This window comes from Pongo abelii, chromosome 20 (genome assembly GCF_028885655.2).
Source record: "Pongo abelii isolate AG06213 chromosome 20, NHGRI_mPonAbe1-v2.0_pri, whole genome shotgun sequence".
NCBI lineage: Eukaryota > Metazoa > Chordata > Mammalia > Primates > Hominidae > Pongo > Pongo abelii.
In genome coordinates, this window is record NC_072005.2 from 61504436 (window position 1) to 61525908 (window position 21473).

The 21473-nt window shown below is 47.2% G+C and overlaps 1 protein-coding gene and 1 long non-coding RNA gene across 3 annotated transcripts in view; one reads left to right on the forward strand and one right to left on the reverse strand.

Annotated features, from left to right (window-relative positions):
* Nucleotides 1-21473, forward strand: part of LOC129051794 (uncharacterized) — a 40688-nt gene that overhangs the window by 6470 nt on the left and 12745 nt on the right. The gene's annotated exons all lie outside the window — the stretch shown is intronic.
* On the reverse strand, nucleotides 1504-19941 carry GP6 (glycoprotein VI platelet). 2 transcript variants are annotated; one of them, XM_054539060.2, is made up of 6 exons: nucleotides 18897-19941; nucleotides 18530-18787; nucleotides 13821-14105; nucleotides 12007-12060; nucleotides 3205-3255; nucleotides 1504-2691 (listed from the first exon to the last, which is right to left on the reverse strand). In XM_054539060.2, exons 2-6 carry the CDS (start codon nucleotides 18621-18623, stop codon nucleotides 2456-2458), a joined length of 720 nt encoding a protein of 239 aa, XP_054395035.2. In that variant the 5' UTR covers nucleotides 18624-18787; nucleotides 18897-19941; the 3' UTR covers nucleotides 1504-2455. The 2 variants fall into 2 exon arrangements, with proteins under 2 accessions (XP_054395035.2, XP_054395036.2); XM_054539061.2 differs by having other exon boundaries at nucleotides 18530-19941.

Consider the following 21473-nt stretch of genomic DNA (forward strand, 5'->3'; position numbering starts at 1 on the left):
CACCCACTTTTATCTGTTTTCTTTAGGAACTTGTTAATATTAGGTTTCTAAAAATGTGTAACCGTGTGAATGAGCTTAGACTTACTGGATTCCTATCATAATAGGCAGGGACTTAGTTCTTCTACAGTGTTGTTCTTACTGTTTTTTCTCTTCCAATGTTTATGTCTATGTCTGCATATCAACATTCAGTATCACTTTTTTTTTTTTTTTTTTTGAGACAGAGTCTCGCTCTGTCACCCAGGCTGGAGTGCAGTGGCGCAATCTCAGCTCACTGCAGCCTCCGACTCCTGGGTTCAAGTGATTCTCCTGCCTCAGCCTCCTGAGTAGCTGGGACTACAGGCGTGTGCCACCACGACTGGCTAATTTTTGTATTTTTAGTAGAGACAGGGTTTCACCATGTTAGCTGGGCTGGTCTCGATCTCCTGACCTCGTGATCTGCCCACCTCAGCCTCCTGAAGTGCTGGGATTACAGGCATGAGTCACCACGCCCGGCCAGTATCACATTTTTATACCCACAGATATTCGCAGCTGAGAATTTTCAGGTAATATAACTTGCTTCTTTTATTTTTGTTGTTGTTATTGTTCCCCTAAAGTTTATATTTGTTTTTTATTTTTATTTTCTTTTGAGGCAGGGTCTCACTCTGTCACCCAGGTTTGAGAGCAGTGGTGCCATCATGGCTCACTGCAGCCTCAACCTCCCTGGGCTCAGGTGATCCCCAACCTCAGCCTCCTGAGTACCTGAGAGTAGGCATGTGGTACCACACCCAGCTGATTTTTTGTATTTTTTGTATATGAGACAAGGTTTCACCATGTTGCCCAGGCTGGTCTCAAACTCTTAGGCTCAAGCGATCCCGCCTCAGCCTCCCAAAGTGCTGGGATTACAGGTGTGAGCCACTGTGCCTAGGCTATACTGGTCTTTTTAAAATCTACTTAGTTTACTTGACCTCTATAATTATTTTTCCTCTGTCTTCTGATAGCATCTCAGTATGATTTTCCACTATGTTAAGACAAATAATTGACCCATTCTTACATTTGGAGGCTTCTCTAGGCAACTTTCCTGTTCCCCCTTCACCCAAGCTGTGTGCTCACTAGCCCTGATTCACAGCCGTCGTCCTGGAACTTCTTTCTGCCATCCTTGTGTCTTTTCCCAAGTGACCCACCTACCTCAACCTCCCAAAGTGCTGGGATTACAGGCGTTAGCCACTGTGGCCAGCCATTCTTTTCCTTTTTTTAAACAATTTTTATCTTCTTTATTTTAAGTAGAGATGGGGTCTCACTATGTTGCCCAGGCTGGTCTTGAACTCCTGGGCTCAAGTGATCCTCCTGCCTTGGCCTCCCAAAGTGCTAGGATTACAGACATGATCCATTGCACTTGGCCCAGTGGTACAGTTTTACACTCATTAGATGGTCAAGAAATGCCTAAATGCTATAATAAATATAGAACTTTACCTTGCGAAGACCTAACATTTCCTTCAGAAAGTAAATATGAGAGGGGTGGAGATGGTGCATTATCTTATTTTATTTTTATTATTTTAAAAATTTATACATAATTGTACATATTTATGGGATAGACGGCAATATTTCAATACATGTATGCAATGTGTTATGATCAAATCAGGGTAATTAACATATTCATCACTTTATTTATTTTTCGAGACAAAGTCAGGCTTTGTCACCCGGGCTAGAGTGCAGTGGTGTGATCTTAGCTCACTGCAACCTCTGCCTTCCAGGCTCAAGCCGTTCTCCCACCTCAGCCCCCCGAGTTGCTGGGAGTATAGGGATGCACGACCACACGTGGCTAATTTTTGTTTTTTTGTTTTTTTGGTAGAGATGGGGTTTCACCATGTTGCACAGGCTGACCTTGTTTTCTAATGTGAAGGGAAGCGGGTAACGTGCTAGTTTTATACTAAGGAAAATGAATGAATGACATACCCAAACTGCCTGCAAGGCCCGTTCTGAGAGACGAAAGGAGATTTGTTAGACTGCAGTGGAAGATGGAGTGAGGGTGAGAGTTTCTGGGGAAAATCAAACGAGCACAGAGGGCCAAGGGGAAGCACGGGAGGGTTTTTCACAGAGGGTGGAACGGAGTCAACCCTGAGAGCTGGGAACGTTAGAGATCCGTCTGGAGCCCATATTAGAGAGGGTTGAAGAAAGAGGCCAGTATGTGGTCCAGCCAGGGTACCATGTCATCCACAGTGTGCAAGGAGGAGGATGGGGTCTCCACAGATTCCTTCCATCCCAAATGGAGGGTGCGCTCAGACAGAGAGCCAGACAGACAGACAGACACTGGCTGAACGGCTCCTTGAGGGAACACCAGGAGGAGGCAGCATGGCCTCCTTTCCACAGCTGTAGCCTCTGCCCTCCTGCTTCCACGCTCCACACACGCCACAGTCTTTGAGTCACCTCCCATGCCATGATCCGTCCCTTGGATACGACCATGCCTGGGGTTCAGTAGTCATGAACATAACCCGCGGCTGTGAACATCCGGTCGGCCTCCATCCTGACCCCCGTGTGATTTCTGGGTCTGCGGGAGGGGTGGAAGCGGCCTCTGCACAGCCCTGACCCTGTGCCGCAGGCGCTTCCTCCGGCTGTGCCAGTCCTCTGCCAGAAACCCCGCCAGGAGTATTAGGATCACAGCCCCAAGGCATATCCGGACCAGGTTGCCCTTGGTGTAGTACTGGTGGACAGGACCTGGAGGAATGAGGAGAGGCAGGAGCAGGTAAAAGAGCCCACCTCCAGGATCCCCTCCAAGCCACATCTGGGCTTCTGAGAGATCCTATTATTCTCTACTAGCTAGGGGATGCCATTCGCTTTCCTGCAGGGTCCCTCCCCTCCCAAGTAGGGGTCAGGGCCAGATGACCCCAATTCTCTAAGTAGCACCTCTCCCTCATGTGCTCTCACAGGGCTCTGAGACAACTCCTCCCCAGACACAGATGCTGCCTCGTTATCTGATGGGTTGCAAAAGAGAAGACAGTTATAAGGGGTGGGGAAGAGATGGAATCTCTCTTTCTCTGACCCTTTTTAAAATCTCAACCTTCCCACCTGATCTTAATGCCCAATTCTGAACCCCATACGCTGATATTCTGCCTTTGCTCTACACACTGGAACCCAAGATCTGAGAGCTGCAGCCCCTGTGTAGACAAAGGAGTTGGCTTTGGTGAAGAGACGGGTGGGAAGGAAGGGGGTCTGGAGAGGATGACTTACCAGCTGGAGAGTCTGACTCCTTTGGACTGGCGGTGATACTCCTAGAAGTCTCTGGGAACCAAACAAAGGCTAAGTGTGAAATGAAACCATATTCCCGCCCCCTGCCACTGTTCCTACTCCTAACACACACATGGGGAGGCACAATTCCACAGTATTTAAGAAGAGCATGGGCCGGGCACGGTGCCTCATGCCTATAATCCCAGCACTTTGGGAGGCTGAGGCAGGAGGCTGGTTTGAGTCCAGGAGTTCAAGACCAACCTGAGCAACGTGGAAAAACCCTATCTCTACAAAAAAATACAAAAATTAGCCAGGCGTGGTGGCATGTGCCAGTAATCCCAGCTACTCAGTGGGGGCTGAGGCAGGAAGATCACCTGAGCCCTGGGAGGTTGAGGCTGCAGTGAGCCAGGATTATACCACTGCACTCTAGCCTGGGAAACAGAGCAAGACCTTGTCCAAAAAAAAAAAAAACCAACAACAACAACAAAAAAACAAGAACAATAGAGTCAGGCTGTCCTCAGATTTGAACCCCAACTCTATCACCTATTAGATGTCAGTTATCTGGCAAGTGACTCAGCATCTGTGAGCCAGTTTCCCCGTGTGTCCAATAAAATTAACAAGATCCCTTATAGGTTGATGTGAAAGTCAAAATAATAATAATGGTAGAAATATAAAGCACAGTGCTTGACATATGAGCATCTCATACGTGCCAGCTCTCTTATTCCTCGAGTATCTCCTGAGACTCGCGAGATACTCAGCCATGTGCTGGGCCATGGGAACCCAAATATTAATAAGACATTGTCAGGCAAGGCATGACACTGGCTGAATGCCTGTAATCCCAGCACTTTGGGAGGCCAAGGCGGGCGGATCACCTGAGGTCAGGAGTTCGAGACCAGCCTGGCCAACATGGTGAAACCCCGTCTCTACTAAAAATACAAAAACTAGCTGGGCGTGCTGGCACACACCTGTAGTCCCAGCTACTCAAGAGCCGGAGATTGCAGTGAGCCAAGATCGCAGAGTGAGCCGAAATCACAGATCACAGAGTGAGCAGAGTGAGACTCCGTCTCAAAAACAACAACAACAACAAAAAACAAAAAAACCATAAGACATTGTCCATCTGCGGTTCCCAGACTATTGGAGGAGACCGAAAAGTAAAGCGATTTTTTTTTTTTAATGTGGAGTCTCACTCTGTTGCCCAGGCTGGAGGGCTGTGGTGTGATCTCGGCTCACTGCAACCTCCAACTCCTGGGTTCAAGGGATTCTCCTGCCTCAGCCTCCCAAGTAGCTGGAATTACAGGTGCCCGCCACCACGCCCGGCTAATTTTTGTATTTTCAGTAGAGACGGGGTTTCAGCATGTTGGCCAGGCTGGTCTCCTGACCTCAGGTGATCCACCCACCTTGGCCTCCCAAAGTGCTGGGATTACAGACAAAGCGACAATTTTAATATACTGTGAAAATTGCTGTAATAGGCAGCCCACAAGACACTGAGCGAGAGCAGAGGAAACCACCGATCCAGCCTGGACAGACAAGGCTTTCTTGAGGAATTGACTCCATGGGGAAATGGAAGAAAAGGCAGAGCAAGTGGCTTGGGTGCAGAGTCAGGAGAGGTTAGGAAGCCTCCAGAAGAGCTTCAAGTGACTGTGTGTGGCTGAGAACAGCATGGGAATGTGTGGAAGGTATGCAGACAAGATTGGAGGGATCAACAGGGGCTGGATATCTAAGCTCCCAGAACAGCAAGCTGAGGAACTGGAACTGCATCCGGAGGGTGATTGGGAGGTTCTGAACTGAAGATAGGGAAGGCTCCCATCACAGAACTGCCTGGGATATGCCGGGCGCAGTGGCTCATGCCTGCAATCTCAGCACTTTGGGAGGCCGAGACAGGTGGATCACGAGGTCAGGAGTTCAAGACCAGCCTGCCCAAGATGCTGAAACCCCGTCTCTACTAAAAATACAAAAATTATCCAGGCGTGGTGGCACGCACCTACAATCCCAGCTACTCAGGAGGCTGAGGCAGGAGAATCGCTTGAACCCGGGCGGCAGAGGTTACAGTGAGCCGAGATCGCACCACTGCACTCCAGCCTGGGCGACAGAGCAAGACTCAAAAAAATAAAAAATAAAAATAGAACTATCTGGGATCAGGTGCCTCATGAAAGCCAGAGTCATGTGGGCCCAGTGGAGGTAGCTAACCTATTATCAGGGAATCTGTGAAGGTGTTTAGTCTGGAAGGAAATGGCGATTTTCCAGGAAAGGCAAGGGGAAAGAGACTGAGGAAAGCGTATCTGCAGAGGCCTGGAGCGGTTAGAAGATGTACTATGTCCAGGCGCCTACAGTCTGTGTGCGTCCGAGCACGGGCTCTACCTGGACACAGTGGGGAGCAAGGTTAAATACCTGGAATCACAGCCAAGTCTAAAGCCTAGGACTTTATCCTGGGAGCAGTGCGTAGGGATGGGTGGCGGTCTTCCCGCCACAGCCTTGGCGCCGCCATCTTTGAAATGGCCCCATTACCCAAAATGCTCCTCCTTCTGAACCCCAGAGCTCCACTCTGCACCCATGCTCTAGCCTCACACCAAGGACTTTCTTGGGAAGAGACAGACAGTTCAGTGGAGTGATTAAAAGCCTATAGGCTTAGATAATGGAAGAGAGAGCTCCGTCCTCACACTCCTTTCTGCTGAGCATGAAATGCCTGGTTACTCCCCAGTTGTGAAGACTTTGTTTGTGAATGAGACGGTCAGTTCAGCGGTGGCTTCTGAGAATTTTAAGAATTATAAGAAAGCAAAACAATGTTAGGTCTTCCCCGTGGTTCCCTATATCCTCTAGATATCTCCATTCCCCTTCTGAGATATCTAGGCTCCCTGAAACCCCTTTCTCTGACACACACTGCACAGACACTGAAGACAGACAAATTCGAAAGGTGTAAGACTTATCTTCCATGACTGGCTTAGTAAGAAGCAGATCCGTTCATCAATTGATAGACACTTGGGTTTCCACGTTTTGTTGTTATGAATATTGCTGCTGTAACACTGACATACAAGTTTTTGTGTGAACATAAGTTTTCTGTTCTCTTGGGTACACACCCAGGTGTGGCAGAATTACTGGGTCATACAGTAACTCTGTGTTTTACTTTTGAAGAACTACCAGACTTTTTTCTTTTTTTGAGACGAAGTCTCATTCTGTTGCCCAGGCTGGAGTACAGTGGCGCAATCTCAGCTCACTGCAACCTCCACCTCCTGGGGGTTCAAGCGATTCTCCTGCCTCAGCCTCCTGAGTAGCTGGGATTACAGGCACCTGCCACCACGCCCGGCCAACTCTTTTTTTGTACTTTAGTAGAGGCAGGGTTTCACCATGTTGGCCCGGATGGTCTCAATCTCCTGACCTCATGATCCACCCTCCTCGGCCTCTCAAAGTGCTGGGATTACAGGCTGCGCCTGGCCACAGACTGTTTTTCAAAGCAGCTGCACCATTTTATATTCCCACCAGCAATACAAGAAGGTTCTTCCAAATCTCACCAATACTTCTCGTCTGTGTGTTTTGTTTTAATAATCACAGTCATCCTAGTTGGCATGGTGAATTTTATGGTATGTGAATTAGATCTCAATTTGAATAATCAGATGTGGATCCATGTCTTCATGAGCTTAAAGGAAGAATGAGCTCGCGTTAGCCTCAGAACACGGGATCGCCACCTTCCTACTTAGGCCATTTTCTTTTTTTTTTTTTTTTTTTTTTTTTTGAGACAGAGTCTCACTCTGTCGTCCGGGCTGAAGTGCAGTGGCGCGATCTTGGCTCACTGCAAGCTCCGCCTCCCGGGTTCATGCCATTCTCCTGCCTCAGCCTCCCGAGTAGCTGGGACTACAGGCACCCGCCACCACGCCTGGCTAATTTTTTGTATTTTTAGTAGAGATGGGGTTTCACCGTGTTGGCCAGGATGGTCTCGATTTCCTGACCTCGTGATCCACCCTCCTCGGCCTCCCAAAGTGCTGGGATTACAGGCATGAGCCACCGCACACAGCCAGGCCATTTTCTTAACCAGGGGCCTCCTGTGGCCACCAAAATATTTCCTGAACTGCCTCAGCTGATAAATATGAAGCTCTTGTGGTGGTGGGTACTATCCTGGGAGTCTTTTTATGGTGGAACCAGCTTGGCAAAAACTACTTTATGCTCAGCTCTCTGTGGCATAATGAGAGTGTGGGTATTATTTGGTCTTTGTTACTTCTCTTCCTGTGAGATGCATTAATAAACCTTGTTTCTTTTTTTTTAAATTAAAATTTAAGTTCCAGAATCCATGTGCAGGATGTGCAGGTTTGTTACATAGGTAAACGTGTGCCATGGTGGTTTGCTGCACCCATCAACCCATCACCCAGGTATCAAGCGCCACACACATCAGCTGTTTATCCTGATCCTTTCCCTCCCCCAGCCCCCGACAGGCCCCGGGGTGTGTGCTCCCCTCCCTGTGTCCACGTGTTCTCATTGTTCAGCTCCCACTTACAAGTGAGAACATGCAGTGTTTGCTTTCCTGTTCTTGCGTTAGTTTGCTGAGGATAATGGCTTCCAGCTCCATCCATGTCCCTGCAAAGGACGTGATCTCATTCCTTTTTATGGCTGCATAGTATTCCATGGTGTACATGTACCGTATTTTCTTTATCCAGTCTATCATTGATGGGCATTTGGGTTGATTCCTTGTTTTTGCTATTGTGAATAGTGCTGCAATGAACATATGTGTGCATGTATCTTTATAATACAATGATTTATATTCCTTTGGGTATATAACCAGTAATGGGATTGCTGGGTCAAATGATATTTCTGGCCAGGCACAGTGGCTCACACCTGTAATCCCAGCACTTTGGGAGGCCGAGGTGGGCAGATCACCTGAGGTCAGGAGCTTGAGAGCACGCTGGCCAACATGGTGAAACTCCCCTCTCTATCAAAAATACAAAAATTAGCCAGGCGTGGTGGCATGCACCTGCAGTCCCAGCTAGTCGGGAGGCTGAGGCAGGAAAATCGCTTGAACCCTGGAGGCAGAGGCTGCAGTGGGTCGAGATCATACCACTGCAATCCAGCCTGGGTGACACAGTGAGACTCTGTTTGGAAAAAAAAAAAAAAAGCTGGCCGGGTGCGGTGGCTCACGCCTGTAATCCCAGCACTTTGAGAGGCCAAGGCGGGTGGATCACCTGAGGTCAGAAGTTTGAAACCCCATCTCTATTAAAAAAAAAAAAAAAAAAAATTAGCCAGGCGTGGTGGTAGGTGCCTGTAGTCCCAGCTACTTAGGAGGCTGAGACAGGATAATTGCTTGAACCTGGGAGGTGGAGGTTGCAGTGAGCCAAGATCGCACCACTGCACTCCAGCATGGGCTATTGAGCAAGACTCCATCTAAAAAAAAAAAGAAACAAAAAAAGGATTTCTGGTTCTGGGTCTTTGAGGAATCACCACACTGTCTTCCACAATAAACTAATTTACATTCCCAACAGTGTAAAAGCATTCCTATTTCTCCACAGCCTCACCAGCATCTGTTGTTTCTTGACTTTTTAATCGCCATTTTGACTGGTGTGAGATGGTGTCTCAATGTGGTTTTGATTTGCATTTCTCTAATGATTGGTGATGTTCAGCTTTTTTTCGTATGTTTACTGGCCGCATAAACATCTTCTTTTGAGAAGTGATCATTCATGTCCTTTGCCCACTTTTTAATTTTTTTCTTATAAATTTGTTTAACTTCCTTGTAGATTCTGAATATTAGACTTTTGTGAGATTGATAGATTGCAAAAATTTTCTCCCATTCTGTAGGTTGTCTGTTCACTCTGATGATAGTTTCTTTTGCTGAGCAGAAGCTCTTTAGTTTATTTAGATCCCATTTGTCAGTTTTTGCTTTTGTTACAATTGCTTTTGACATTTTTGTCATGAAATCTTTGCCTGTGCCTGTGTCCTGAATGGTATTACCTAGATTTTCTTCTAGAGTTTTTATAGTTTCGGGTTTTGCATTTAAGTCTTTAATCCATCTTGAGTTAATTTTTGTATAAGGTGTAAGGAAAGGGTCCAGTTTCTATTTTCTGCACATAGCTAGCCAATTCTCCCAACACCATTTATTAACCCACAGCTAATTTCATACTAAATGGGCATTTCCTTTGAAAACCAGCACAAGACAAGGATGCCCTCTTTCACCACTCCTATTCAACATAGTATTGGAAGTTCTGGCCAGAATAATCAGGCAAGAGAAAGAAATAAAGGATATTCAAATAGGAAGAGAGGAAATCAAACTATCTCTCTTTGCAGATGACATGATCCTATATCTAGAAAACCCCATCATCTCAGCCCAAAAGTTTCTTAAGCTGATAAGCAACTTCAGCAAAGTCTCAGGATACAAAATCAATGTGCAAAAATCACAAGCATTCCTATACACCAACAATAGACAAGCAGAGAGCCAAATCAAGAAGGAACTCCCATTCACAATTGCTACAAACCGAATAAAATACCTAGGAATACAGCTAACAAGGAAAGTAAAGGACATCTTCAAGGAGCACTACAATTCACTGCTCAAGAAAATCAGAGCAGACACAAACAAATGGAAAAACATTCCATGCTCATGGATAGGACGAATCAATATCATGAAAATGGCCATACTGCCCAAACTAATTTATAGATTCGTTGCTATTCCCATTGAACTATCACTGACATTTCTCACAGAATTAGAAAAAACTACTTTAAAATTCATATGGAACCAAAAAAGGGCCCATATAGCCAAGACAATCCTAAGCAAAAAGAACAAAGCTGGAGGCATCAGGCTCAGACTTCAAACTATACTACAAGGTGACAGTAACCAAAACAGCATGGTACTGGTACAAAAACAGACACAGACCAATGGAACAGAATAGAGATCTCAGAGATAAGACCACACACCTACAACCATCTAATCTTCAACAAACCTGACAAAAACAGGCAATGGGGAAAGGATTCCCTATTTAATACACCTTGTTTTGATTTTGATTTCAATATGGCGTGTGGTATGAGCATGCCATGTGATGCAGTTTGAATACATGTTCCCACCAAATCTCATACTGGATTATGATCCCCAGTGTTGGAGGTGGGGGCCTGGTGGGAGGTGTTTGGATCATAGGGGTGGATCCCTCATTGCTTGGTGCTTTCTTTGCAATGGTAAGTGAATTCTCACAAGATCTGGCTATTGCAAAGTGTGGCACGTCCCCCAGTCCCAACTCTCTCTCTCTCTTGCTCCTGCTCCCACCATGTGAGACAGCTACCCACCCTTTGCCTTCTGCCATGACTGTAAGCTTCCTGAGGCCTCCCCAAAACCAGAAGCCAGCCTTCTGTTCCTATACAGCCTTCAGAACCATGAACCAATTAAACCTCTTTTCTTATCAATAATCCAGTCTCAGGTATTTATAGCAGCACAAAACCAGCCTAATACAGCATGAAATATTGCTCAGCAATCAAAAGGAACACATCATTGATACATACAGCAGCTTGGATGTGCCTCAGGGGCATTGCACTGAGTGACAAAAGGATATCTCAAACGGTTGCATACTGGATGATCCCATTTACATCAGATTCTAGAAATGGAAGATTATAGAGATGGAGAACCAATTAATGGATACCAGGAGTTAGGGATGGCAAGGGAAGGAGAAGGGTGTGGGTGTGAATATAAAAGGGTAGCCCAAGGGAGGCCCTTGTGAGACGGAAGAGTTCTGTACAGTGAATGCAGTGATGGTGACACGAATCTACAACTGTGACAAATTGGCATAGAACTAGACACCTACTTTATGCCAATGTCAAATTCCTGGTTTTTATGTTGTACTGTAATTATGTAAGATGTAACCATTAGGGGAAACTGGAAAAAGAGCAGATGGGATTCTTCTGTTCTATCATTGTAGACTTCCTGTGACTCTAGAACCATTTCAAAAGAGAAAGTTCAAAAATCCAGTCAGAAGCACACGCACACATATGCGTGCACACACACACGCACATGCATGCACACAGTGTGTGACCATCCTCCATGTCCCTGCCCACTGGGCATAACGGCCCCATTCTGCCCTCAACCCCGCGAATCTCATCCTTATCAACCTCGGCTCTTTCTAGCATGTTTCTCCTGCCTTGGTGCTTCACTCTGAGACACAGGGAATGTTAGACATGCCCAGCCTCCAGCCTCGTGTATAATATTCTTAAAGTGCAGGCCGTAGTCCGGTACACCATATTCAGCTGAGATGCTTTTGAAAGTGGAGGGGGTAGCACGCCTCACACAAAACTTACCACAGTGGTTCTCAAAGTGGCATCCTGGAGCATAGCATCAGCATCACCTGGGAACTTACTAGGAATGAAAATGACTGGATCCACCCCAGACCTACTGAAGCAGAAGCCCTGGGGGCTCAGAAATCTGTTCTTTAAGCCTCCAGGTGATTCTTATGCTCATGGAAGTTTGAGAACCGCTGATCAATGGAATCAGTGACTCAGAAACAGAGTCCCGGACTCTACAGGTTGGTTGGTTGGTTGGTTGGTTAGTTTGTTTTTGTCACCCATATTCAACCAGCTGGACTCCACAGTATAGCAAGCCACTCCGATTATTCTTCTGCGTGTTATATGTGATAAACCATCCACCCAGAGTAGGATTGGGGGCAGCATCTTAACATCTAACTACTTAGGACACCCACCCTGTTTACAGGCAGGAGTAAAGGATTTTTAAAACAAAGCAAATCTGTGAAAGAACCAAGTGAATTAAATCGAGAAGTCTAGGCAGAGAGGAGAAAGAGAAGAAGGGGTCCGTGTACCTCATACGCTGTGCACCAGAATGGACCCTGCAGAACTTACCTGCTACCGAGGAAGGTGGTTCTGTTGGTAACTGGCTGGGGGTCACAGAGGTTGCTGGGAAATCAGAAAATGAGATAAATCTGTGCTCTATCGCTGTGGGTCCTGAACAAATAATGAAACATCTCCGTGACTGAGTTTCCTCACCTGAAAAATGAGCCTAAAATAGCTTACATCACTGGACTGTTGTGGATGTTAATAAGCATTTGAGCTGGGCGCAGTGCCTCATGCCTGTAATCCCAGCACTTTGGGAGGCCGAGGAGGGCAGATCACTTGAGGTCAGGAGTTCAAGCCCAGCCTGGCCAGTATGGTGAAACCCTGTCTCCACTAAAAATATAAAAATTAGCCAGGCGTGGTGGTGTGCACCTGTAATCCCAGCTGCTCAGGAGGCTGAGGCAGGAGAATCGCTTGAACCTAGGAGGCAGAGGTTGCAGTGATCTGAGATCGCACCACTGCACTCCAGCCTGGGCGACGCAGTAAGACTCCATCTCAAAAAAAAAGGCTTAGCCGGGCATGGTGGCTCACACCTGTAATCCCAGCACTTTGAGAGGCCAAGGCAGGCAGATCACCTGAGGTCAAGAGTTTAAGACCAGCCTGGCCAACATGGTGAAACCCTGTGTCTACAAAAATACAAAAATTAGCTGGGCATGATGGCAGGTGCCTGTAGTCCCATCTACTCGGGAGGCTGAGGCAGGAGAATCGCTTAAACCCAGGAGGTGGAGGTTGCAGTGAGCTGAGATCACTCCACTGCACTCCAGCCTGGGCGACAAAGTGAGACTCTCAAAAAACAAAGAGGAAGAAGAAGCATTTGCAAAGCACACCTGGCACATTCTGGGATATTAACAGGAAATGCATGCAGCTCCCATCCCTCCTTTTTCGACCTCAGTTCTGTTTCTTCTGGACTCCTGTGTCCTACCCCTCACTGTGATCCTGGGGGCAAAACAGATTTTTCTCCAGACACTAAATGATGTATTTTGTTTGATTTCATACGACATGGTTAAGTGTGCTCATCAGTGGCGTTGGGTATGTTCACACTGTGGTACAATGTGTTGACCTCTAAAACTTATTTTTCTTGCAAAACTGAAACTCTGTGCCTATTAAACACTAATTCCTTCTCTCCCCTCTTTCTGGCCCTTAACAACCACCATTGTACTTTGTGTTTCTACAGTGTTGACATTAGATACCTCCTTTGAGTAGAATCATACACTAGTTGTCCTTTTGTGACTGACTTATTTTACTTAGCATAATGTCCTCAAGATAAATCCATGTTGTAGTATGTGTCAGAATTTCCTTTTTTAAGGCTGCATAATATTCCATTGCATGTATATAACCACATTATGAGGTACGCTGCTCTCTTTTGAAAGAAACCCCCTTTAAGAATGGTAGCCAAGGCCGGCGCGGTGGCTCACGCCTGTAATCCCAGCACTTTGGGAGGCTGAGGCGGGCAGATCATGAGGTCAGGAGTTCGAGACCAGCCTGACCAACATAGTGAAACCCCGTCTCTACTAAAAATACAAAAATTAGCCGGGCGTGGTGGCAGGTAATCCCAGCTACTCGAGAGGCTGAGGCAGGAGAATCGCTTGAACCCAGGAGGCGGAGGTTGCAGTGAGCTGAGATCGTGCCACTGCACTCCAGCCTGGGTGACAGTGAGACCTCGTCAAAAAAAAAAAAAAGAAAGAAACCTCCGTTCTCCCAGCTGCCTGCAGCCCAGGGCTTCCTGCTCTCCCACTTCCTTCCCACTTACGGCCCCTCCCTTGGAATGGCCATCAGGACCTATAAAGGCTGAGGAAGAAAGGTTTGGTCTGCACCACCCCTACCTGTGACCACGAGCTCCAGGGGGTCGCTGGGGGCCGACCACAGGTATGGGTCCCCACTGGAGAAGCTGTAGCATCGGTAGGTTCCGCTGTGGGCGGCGGTCACCGTGATGATGGGGAAACTAGCCCGGTACCATCTCTCGGGATTCTTGTAGGGCGCAGGGTCCCCTTCCTTGTACAGAGCAAATTGGTCAAAGCCATACCGAGTCTGACACTGTAGGGTTACGTCCCCTCCTGAGGACACCGCTGGGCCGGGCTGGGCTGAGAGCGAGGGCTTGGCAAAAACTCCTGGGAGAAAAGGAAAAGTCTGATGTTAAAGGCAGCAGCCAGCATCTCAGCTGAGACTGGGGAGGTCCCCACACCTGCCTAAGGGCTGGGGAGCTTTTTGGCTGTATCCCTCCCAGAGAGCGCACTGCCCCACCCAAGCTCACAGAGAGGTGAGGTTGAGGAAGTGGTTGAGGAAGCGAGGCTGTGCTCACGTCCTAGTGCTTCGGTGAAAATCCTAGTTCTGCCTTTAAGGGCCTGGTGCCCTGGAGACAAATCTCCCTCTGTATCTGAGCCTCACTGCCTTGTTCTGTTAAAATGGGGATGACTGAATGAGACAGTACACAGTAATTTGCAGAGTGCCTGTTGCCTAGCCAAGCCCTGGAAATAAGACGGGAGTAAGTAAATAGCTTAAGCTTATACTGTGCTGTAAGCTTGTATTGCCACATACAATTGTTACATTGTAAACGTGGCTGACAGTGCCAGCTTCCGGGTGCCTTCCAAACTCATGATGTATATCAGTTCAGTGAATCCTCAGAGACCTATGGAGTCTTCACTCTTAATGTCCCTATTTTATAAATGAAACTAAGGCACATGGCATTAAATAATTTGTCCAACTCTGGGTAACAATACTGCAGTGTACACCTGAAATTTGCTAAGAGGGTAGATTATAAGTGTTCTCACACACACAAAAGTTAACTGTGTGAGGTGATGTATGCTAATTAGCTTGCTAGTTGGTGGTTGTCTCACAGTGGATTCGTATATCAAAACATCAACTTGTATGCCTTGGATATATTCCATTTTTGTTTTTCAATTATACCTCAACAAAACTGGACATTTTTAAATTTAAAAATAAATAAATAACTTGTCCAAGATCATAAGTGGCAGAGTTGCAATCTGCACTCACGGAGTTTGATTCCAGGGTCTCCACTCGTAAACACAAACCTACACTGCTCTGATGTGAGGGTATTGTCATCGTCCAGTGTGGTGATGCACGCCTGCACACAGGAGTGGGAAAACAAAGGTTGAGGCTGGGTGCGGCGGCTCGCACCGGTCATCCCAGCACTTTGGGAGGCCGAGGTGGGAGGATCGCTTGAGCCTAGGAAGGCGAGGCTGCAGTGAGCCATGATCACTGTACACTAGCGTGGGTGACAGAGTGAGACCTTGTCTCAAAAAAAGACAGAGAGAAAGCAAAAGAAAGGAAGTAAGGAGAGAAAAATATAAGCTGCCTGATAATTATGGCATTCACTCAACAAGAAGAAAAAGAAAGAGAAAGAGGAAGGAAGGGAGGGAGGAAGGAAAGAAATATATAAGCTGCCTGATAATTGTAACATTCACTCAGCAATATTTTCTCTTAATTTTCACTTAAGCAACTATTATGTGTCTGTCTATATTCTTTTTTTGTTGTTTCGTTTGTTTTGTTTTGAGACGGAGTCTCGCTTTGTCGCCCTGGCTGGAGTGCAATGGCACGATCTCGGCTCACTGCAATCTCCGCCTCCCAGGTTGAAGCGATTCTTCTGCCTCAGCCTCCCGAGTAGCTGGGATTACAGGCACTCACCATCATGCCCGGCTAATTTTTGTATTTTGTAGAGTTTCACCATGTTGGCCAGTCTGGTCTTGAACTCCTGACCTCAGGTGATCCACCTGCCTTGGCCTCGTGCTGGGATTACAGGCATGAGCCACCACTCCTAGCCCTGTATTCTAACAAATAAAAATTCCATCAGGAATTAAAAGTTGTTTTTTGTTTTTTTTTTGGAGACAGAGTCTCACTCTGTTGCCCAGGCTGGAGTGCAGTGGCGTGATCCCAGCTCACTGCAACCTCCGCCTCCTGGGTTCAAGCGATTCTCCTGCCTCAGCCTCCCAAGTAGCTGGGACTACAGGCATGTGCCACCATGCCCAGTTAATTTTGTATGTTTAGTAGAGACAGGGTTTCACCACGTTGGCCGGGCTGATCTCGAACTCCCGACCTCAGGTGATCCGCCCACCTCGGCCTCCCAAAGTGCTGGCATTACAGGCGTGAGCCACCGCGCCTGGCCAGGAATTAAAAATAGACAACCACCACCAAGATAAATAAAGGTATACTTCACATACCAGACAGTGAGGAGGGCCACTTTGACTAGGGTGGTGGGGGATATACTTAGTGAGAAGAGAGCATTTGAGTCTGACCCCAAAAGAAGTAATGAGGCAGCCAGGCTGGCCCATTCTAGTAGCAGAGAGGAGGCCGGTGATGCTGTGGAGGGGAGAGAGGCAGGATTTACAATGCGGAATAGAACACAGTGCAGGTGGCCAGGAATTAGGGTGGCGTGAGTGAGGCACTCTCCTGGGATGTAAAATTTAATTATTCCCAAACAACATATTTGAAAAAATTATTGAAAATTTGAAGAGTAGATCATTAAAACTCACATTATTCTGTTTGAATACTTTATTTCTTCCCCCGAAAGAAAGATTTATCATGATTTTACATTCTAGGCTTTTGTGGTTGCAAGCCCATCAGTGATATTTCCAAAACCTACTTCTAGAAAATAATTAACCATTTAAAAGTGCACTAACTGGGTGCACCTGTAGTCCCAGCTACTAGGGAGGACCACAAAAGTGAGCTATGATCGTGCCTGTGAATATAGCGAGTGTACTAAAGCCTGGGCAACATAGTAAGACCTCTTCTCTTCTTTTTTTTTTTTTTCAAGACGGAGTCTTGCTCTGTCGCCCAGGCTGGAGTGCAGTGGCGCAATCTCAGCTCACTGCCTCCCAGGTTTAAGCGATTCTCCTGCCTCAGCCTCCGGAGTAGCTGGGATTACAGGCGTGTGCCACCACACCCAGCTAATTATTTTTATTTTTTTTTTAGTACAGACGGGGTTTCACCATGTTGGCCAGGCTGGTCTCGAACTCCTGACCTTAAGTGATCCACCCGCCTTGGCCTCCCAAAGTACTGGGATTACAGGCGTGAGCCACCGCGCCTGGCCCAACCTCTTCTCTAAAAAAAAAAAAGAAAGAAAAGAAAAGAAATTAGAATATTCGCACCAATCAAGAGTCTAAGGAGACATAAATACTAAATGCACTGTGGGGCCCTGGATGGGGTCTGGTAACAGAAATAGGATATTAGTGGAAAGACTGGTGAAATTCAAATAGCCTGGAGTTTACTTGATATAACATAGTTGTATCTATGGTTTTTTGTTTGTTTGTTTTTTGATACAGGGTCTCACTCTGTCACCCAGGCATGATCACAGCTCCCTGCAGACTCGGCCTCCCTGGCTCGAGCAATCCTCCTGCCTCAGCCTCCTTAGTAGCTGGGACTATAGGTGTATGCCACCGTGCCCCACTAATTTTTAATTTTTTTTTGAAGATGAGGTCTCACTATGTTGCCCAGGCTGGTCTTGAACTCCTGAGCTCAAGCAATCCTCCCGCGTCAGCCTCCCAAAGTGCTGGGATTACAGGTGCAAACCACTGGGACCAGTGCTACGTTTATTTTTTAGTTGTAACAAATGTAAGATGTTAACATGAGGGGATCCTGGGTGAAATATTTCCATTAATATTATCTTTGGAACTTTTCTGTCAGTCTAAAAATTATTCCAAAACACAGTTTTAAAAAGAATCCCGAGCCAAGCACGGTGGCCTGTGCCTGTAGTCCCTGCTACTCATGAGGCTGAGGCAGGAGGATTGCTTAAGGCAAGGAGTTCCAGGCTGCAGTGAGCTATGATTGCTCCTGTGAACAGCCACTGCACTCCAGCCTGGGCAAGGTAGCAAGACCCCATCTCTAATTTTTTTAAGTACGTTAAAACACAGATAAAGGGGTGCCTGTTTTTCGTTTTGGCACAGGCTCTGGTATGACTTGGCACCGGCACTGGCTGATTCTGCCTTTATTTGAAATTCTGATTTTTTTTCATTGTGGATGTTTTTGCTATTTATTTTGATTTTTTTAAAAATTGCATGAAAATGTTATTCACAGCCAGATGCAGTGGCTCACGCCTGTAATCCCAACACTTTGGGAAGCCAAGATGGAAGGACTGCTTGAGCCCAGGAGTTCGAGACCAGCCTGAGCAACATAGCGAGACCCTCTCTCTCTCTCTTTTGTATTTTAATGTCTTTTGTGAAAACTGTCAAGAGACCCCATCTCTACAAAAACATAAAAAATGAGCTGGGCGTGGCGGTGCACACCTGTAGTCCCAGCTACTTGGAGGGCTGAGGCAGGAGAATCGCTTGAGCCGGGGAGGTGGAGGCTGCAGTGAGCCAAGATCGCGCCACTGCACTCCACCCTGGGTGACGCAGCAAGACCCTGTGTCCAAAAAATAAAACAAAATATTATTCACATCGATCCATAAATGTTGTGGCACCACCACCCGCTAGGCCAGTGCCTCGTTTGCCTCACCCTAATCCCTGCCCTCAATGTCCCCCATATTTGTGTCCTGAACGGAGGACCACGCAGTCCCAGTCTCCAGTCCCCCTTCCTTTACCGGTGGCAATGAGCTCCAGCTGGTCGCTGGGCAGGGACCAGAGGCTTCCGTTCTGGTAGGAGCAGCGGTAGCGTCCAGCCAGACTTCTCTTCATGGCCGGGATGAAGAGGACCGCCTGATCCTGGTACCTGCTGGAACTCAGCTTCTCCAGGCGGTACAGGTCCACGCCCGGAGGTCCCTGGCATCGGAGGGTCACTGGCTTCTCCAGGGGCACCAGGGAGCTGGGCAGAGCCTGGAGGGAGGGCTTGGGGAGCGGTCCTGGAAGAGGAGCAGGGCTGGGTCAGCCTCCCTGCAGACCCCACCTGGGCCCCGCTGCCCCCGCGCTGGCGGATCCCGCAGGAGGGAAGGGGTCTGGGGAAGGACTCACCACTTTGTGCTGGCACATGCCCCAGACACAGCCCTGAGGAAAGAAGAAAGGGACCAGATGCCAGGACTCGCTTTTATGGACATTCGTGCCTGCTGGTCGTGGTGATAAGACATTTGCGTGCATATGCTTTACTCTGTCCTAATTATTTCTTCAAAAGACACACAGGAATGTAATTTAAGTGAGAGAAGCCAGTCAGAAAAAGCCATGTAGTTTATGAGGTCATTTACATGAAATATCCAGAATAGGTAAATCTATAGGAGACGGAGAAGAAAACAGATCCATGGCTGGCGGTGGTGGGAGAGGAGGGTGAGGCGTGGCGGCGTACTGCTATCTGTGGATTCGTTCGTGTTAGACACTGTGGATTCGTTCGTGTTAGACACGGTGGATTCGTTCGTGTTAGACATTCTGGATTGGTTCGTGTTAGACACTGTGGATTCGTTCGTGTTAGACATTGCCCATTGACTTCCTCAGTGGGTGTGAGGAATGGGACCTCAGACATTGCTGTTCCTTCGTTTCCTCCCTTCAGTCTCCCAATATTAAATAATATCCAAGTGCATTACAATAGTATGCAATTGTATAGACAAGTATTGTAAATACTATTGCATATTGTATATTATTGTATTTTATTGTCTATGTAATATATGTGATAAAACCCACACTAATGGGATGCATTGGGCTCCAAGGATGGAGCAGGATGGAGCCTCAGTGTGTAAGTCAGGACGTCTCAGCGTGTGCTGGCCATGGGTTTCCCGGTATTTACAACGTTTGGTTGAATCAATATTCCATGATTACATGATAGGATGTAATATATATAATAATATATCATTTCAAATAGTCTGAAGGAGGATGGTGAAAGTTTCCAACACAAAGAAAAGATGCATGTTTGAGAAGATGGGTGTGCTACTTACCCTGATCTGATCACTATATGTATATACACATATAGTGCATATATGTAAACGTACATCTATACGTACATGTATATGTGCATATACATGTGTGTACATACATATACATATAGGCATATATGTATACATATGTGTATATGCATGTGTGTGTATATATATATGTATACAAATACACGTATATAAGCGATCCCCTCCTGGGATTGCTTGAGCCCAGGAGGTCAAGGCTGCTGTGAGGTAAGATTGCACCACCAGCCAGGCGCGGTGGCTCATGCCTATAATCCCAGCACTTTGGGAGGCCAGGGTGGGCGGATCACAAGGTCAGGAGTTCGAGACCAGCCTGGTCAACATGGTGAAACACCATCTCTACTAAAAATACAAAAAATTAGCTGGGCATGGTGGCACGTGCCTGTAATCCCAGCTACTCGGGAGGCTCAGTCAGGAGAATCGCTTGAACCCGGGAGGCAGAGGTTGCAGTGAGCCAAGATCACGCCACTACACTCCAGCCTGGGCAACAGAGCAAGACTCCATCTTGAGGAAAAAAAAAAAATTGATATTGCACCATTGCACTCCAGACTGGCAACGAGCAAGACCCTGTCTCAGAAAAAGAAGAAGAGGAGAAAAAAAAGTACTAATTATCTGAAATTCCAATTTAACCAGGCATCCAGTGTTTTATCTGGTAACCCTCATTCTTACACACACGCACACGCACACACACACACAAAGGTGGGATAGTTGTCATTCCCACTGTAAACATAAGGAAACTGGGCAGAGGATGAGCAACCTTGTGTAGCTCACATAGCAAGAAGTGGGTGAACCCAGATCATCTCTTGACTCTGAGCTCAGAGAGTGACAACTTGTCACCAGCTCCCCCGTGGCCACCACCCTTTGTCCACCCCAGGCTCCCTCTGCACCCCAACCTAAGCTCCGTGCCGCTTCTCTGTCCCCCTCCTCCTGCCCCATCACAGCCCCCCTCAGCCTCTTTGTAGGTTTCCATGCGATGCTGTACCATGGCTGGGAATCTTCCAGGCGCCGTGCTGAGCGCCTTCTGTGCATGGACTCCAAGTCACCATAATCGTACGGGTTAGCTACCATTATCAGTCCCCTCTTATACATCAGGCTAGTCAGACAGTATCTTATCCACAGTCCTACAGCTGGCAGGAGTAGATGCAAACCCTAGCAGCACCGATTAGTGGTAAAGAGTGTGGACTTGGGAACTTACAGGAGTAGAGAGCGCTGTGGTGGTTACCAGGGGTGGTGGGGTAAGGTTTGAGGAGATGTTGGTCAAAGGAGGCAGTTTCAGTTGGATAAGAGGAGTATGTCTTGGAGATCTACTGCACATCATGGTGACTGTAGTTAATAACAACATATTGTACACTTGCATATCACTGAGAGTAGATTTTAAATGTTCTCACCGGCCGGGCGCGGTGGCTCACGCCTGTAATCCCATTTTGGGAGGCCGAGGTGGGCGGATCACCTGAAGTCAGGAGTTCGAGACCAGCCTGACCAACATGGTGAAACCCCATCTCTACTAAAAATACAAAAATTAGTGGGGCGTAGTGGCAGGAGCCTGTAATCCCAGCTACTTGGGAGGCTGAGGCAGGAGAATCGCTTGAACCTGGGAGGTGGAGGTTGCAGTGAGCCGAGATCATGCCACTGCACTCCAGTCTGGGCA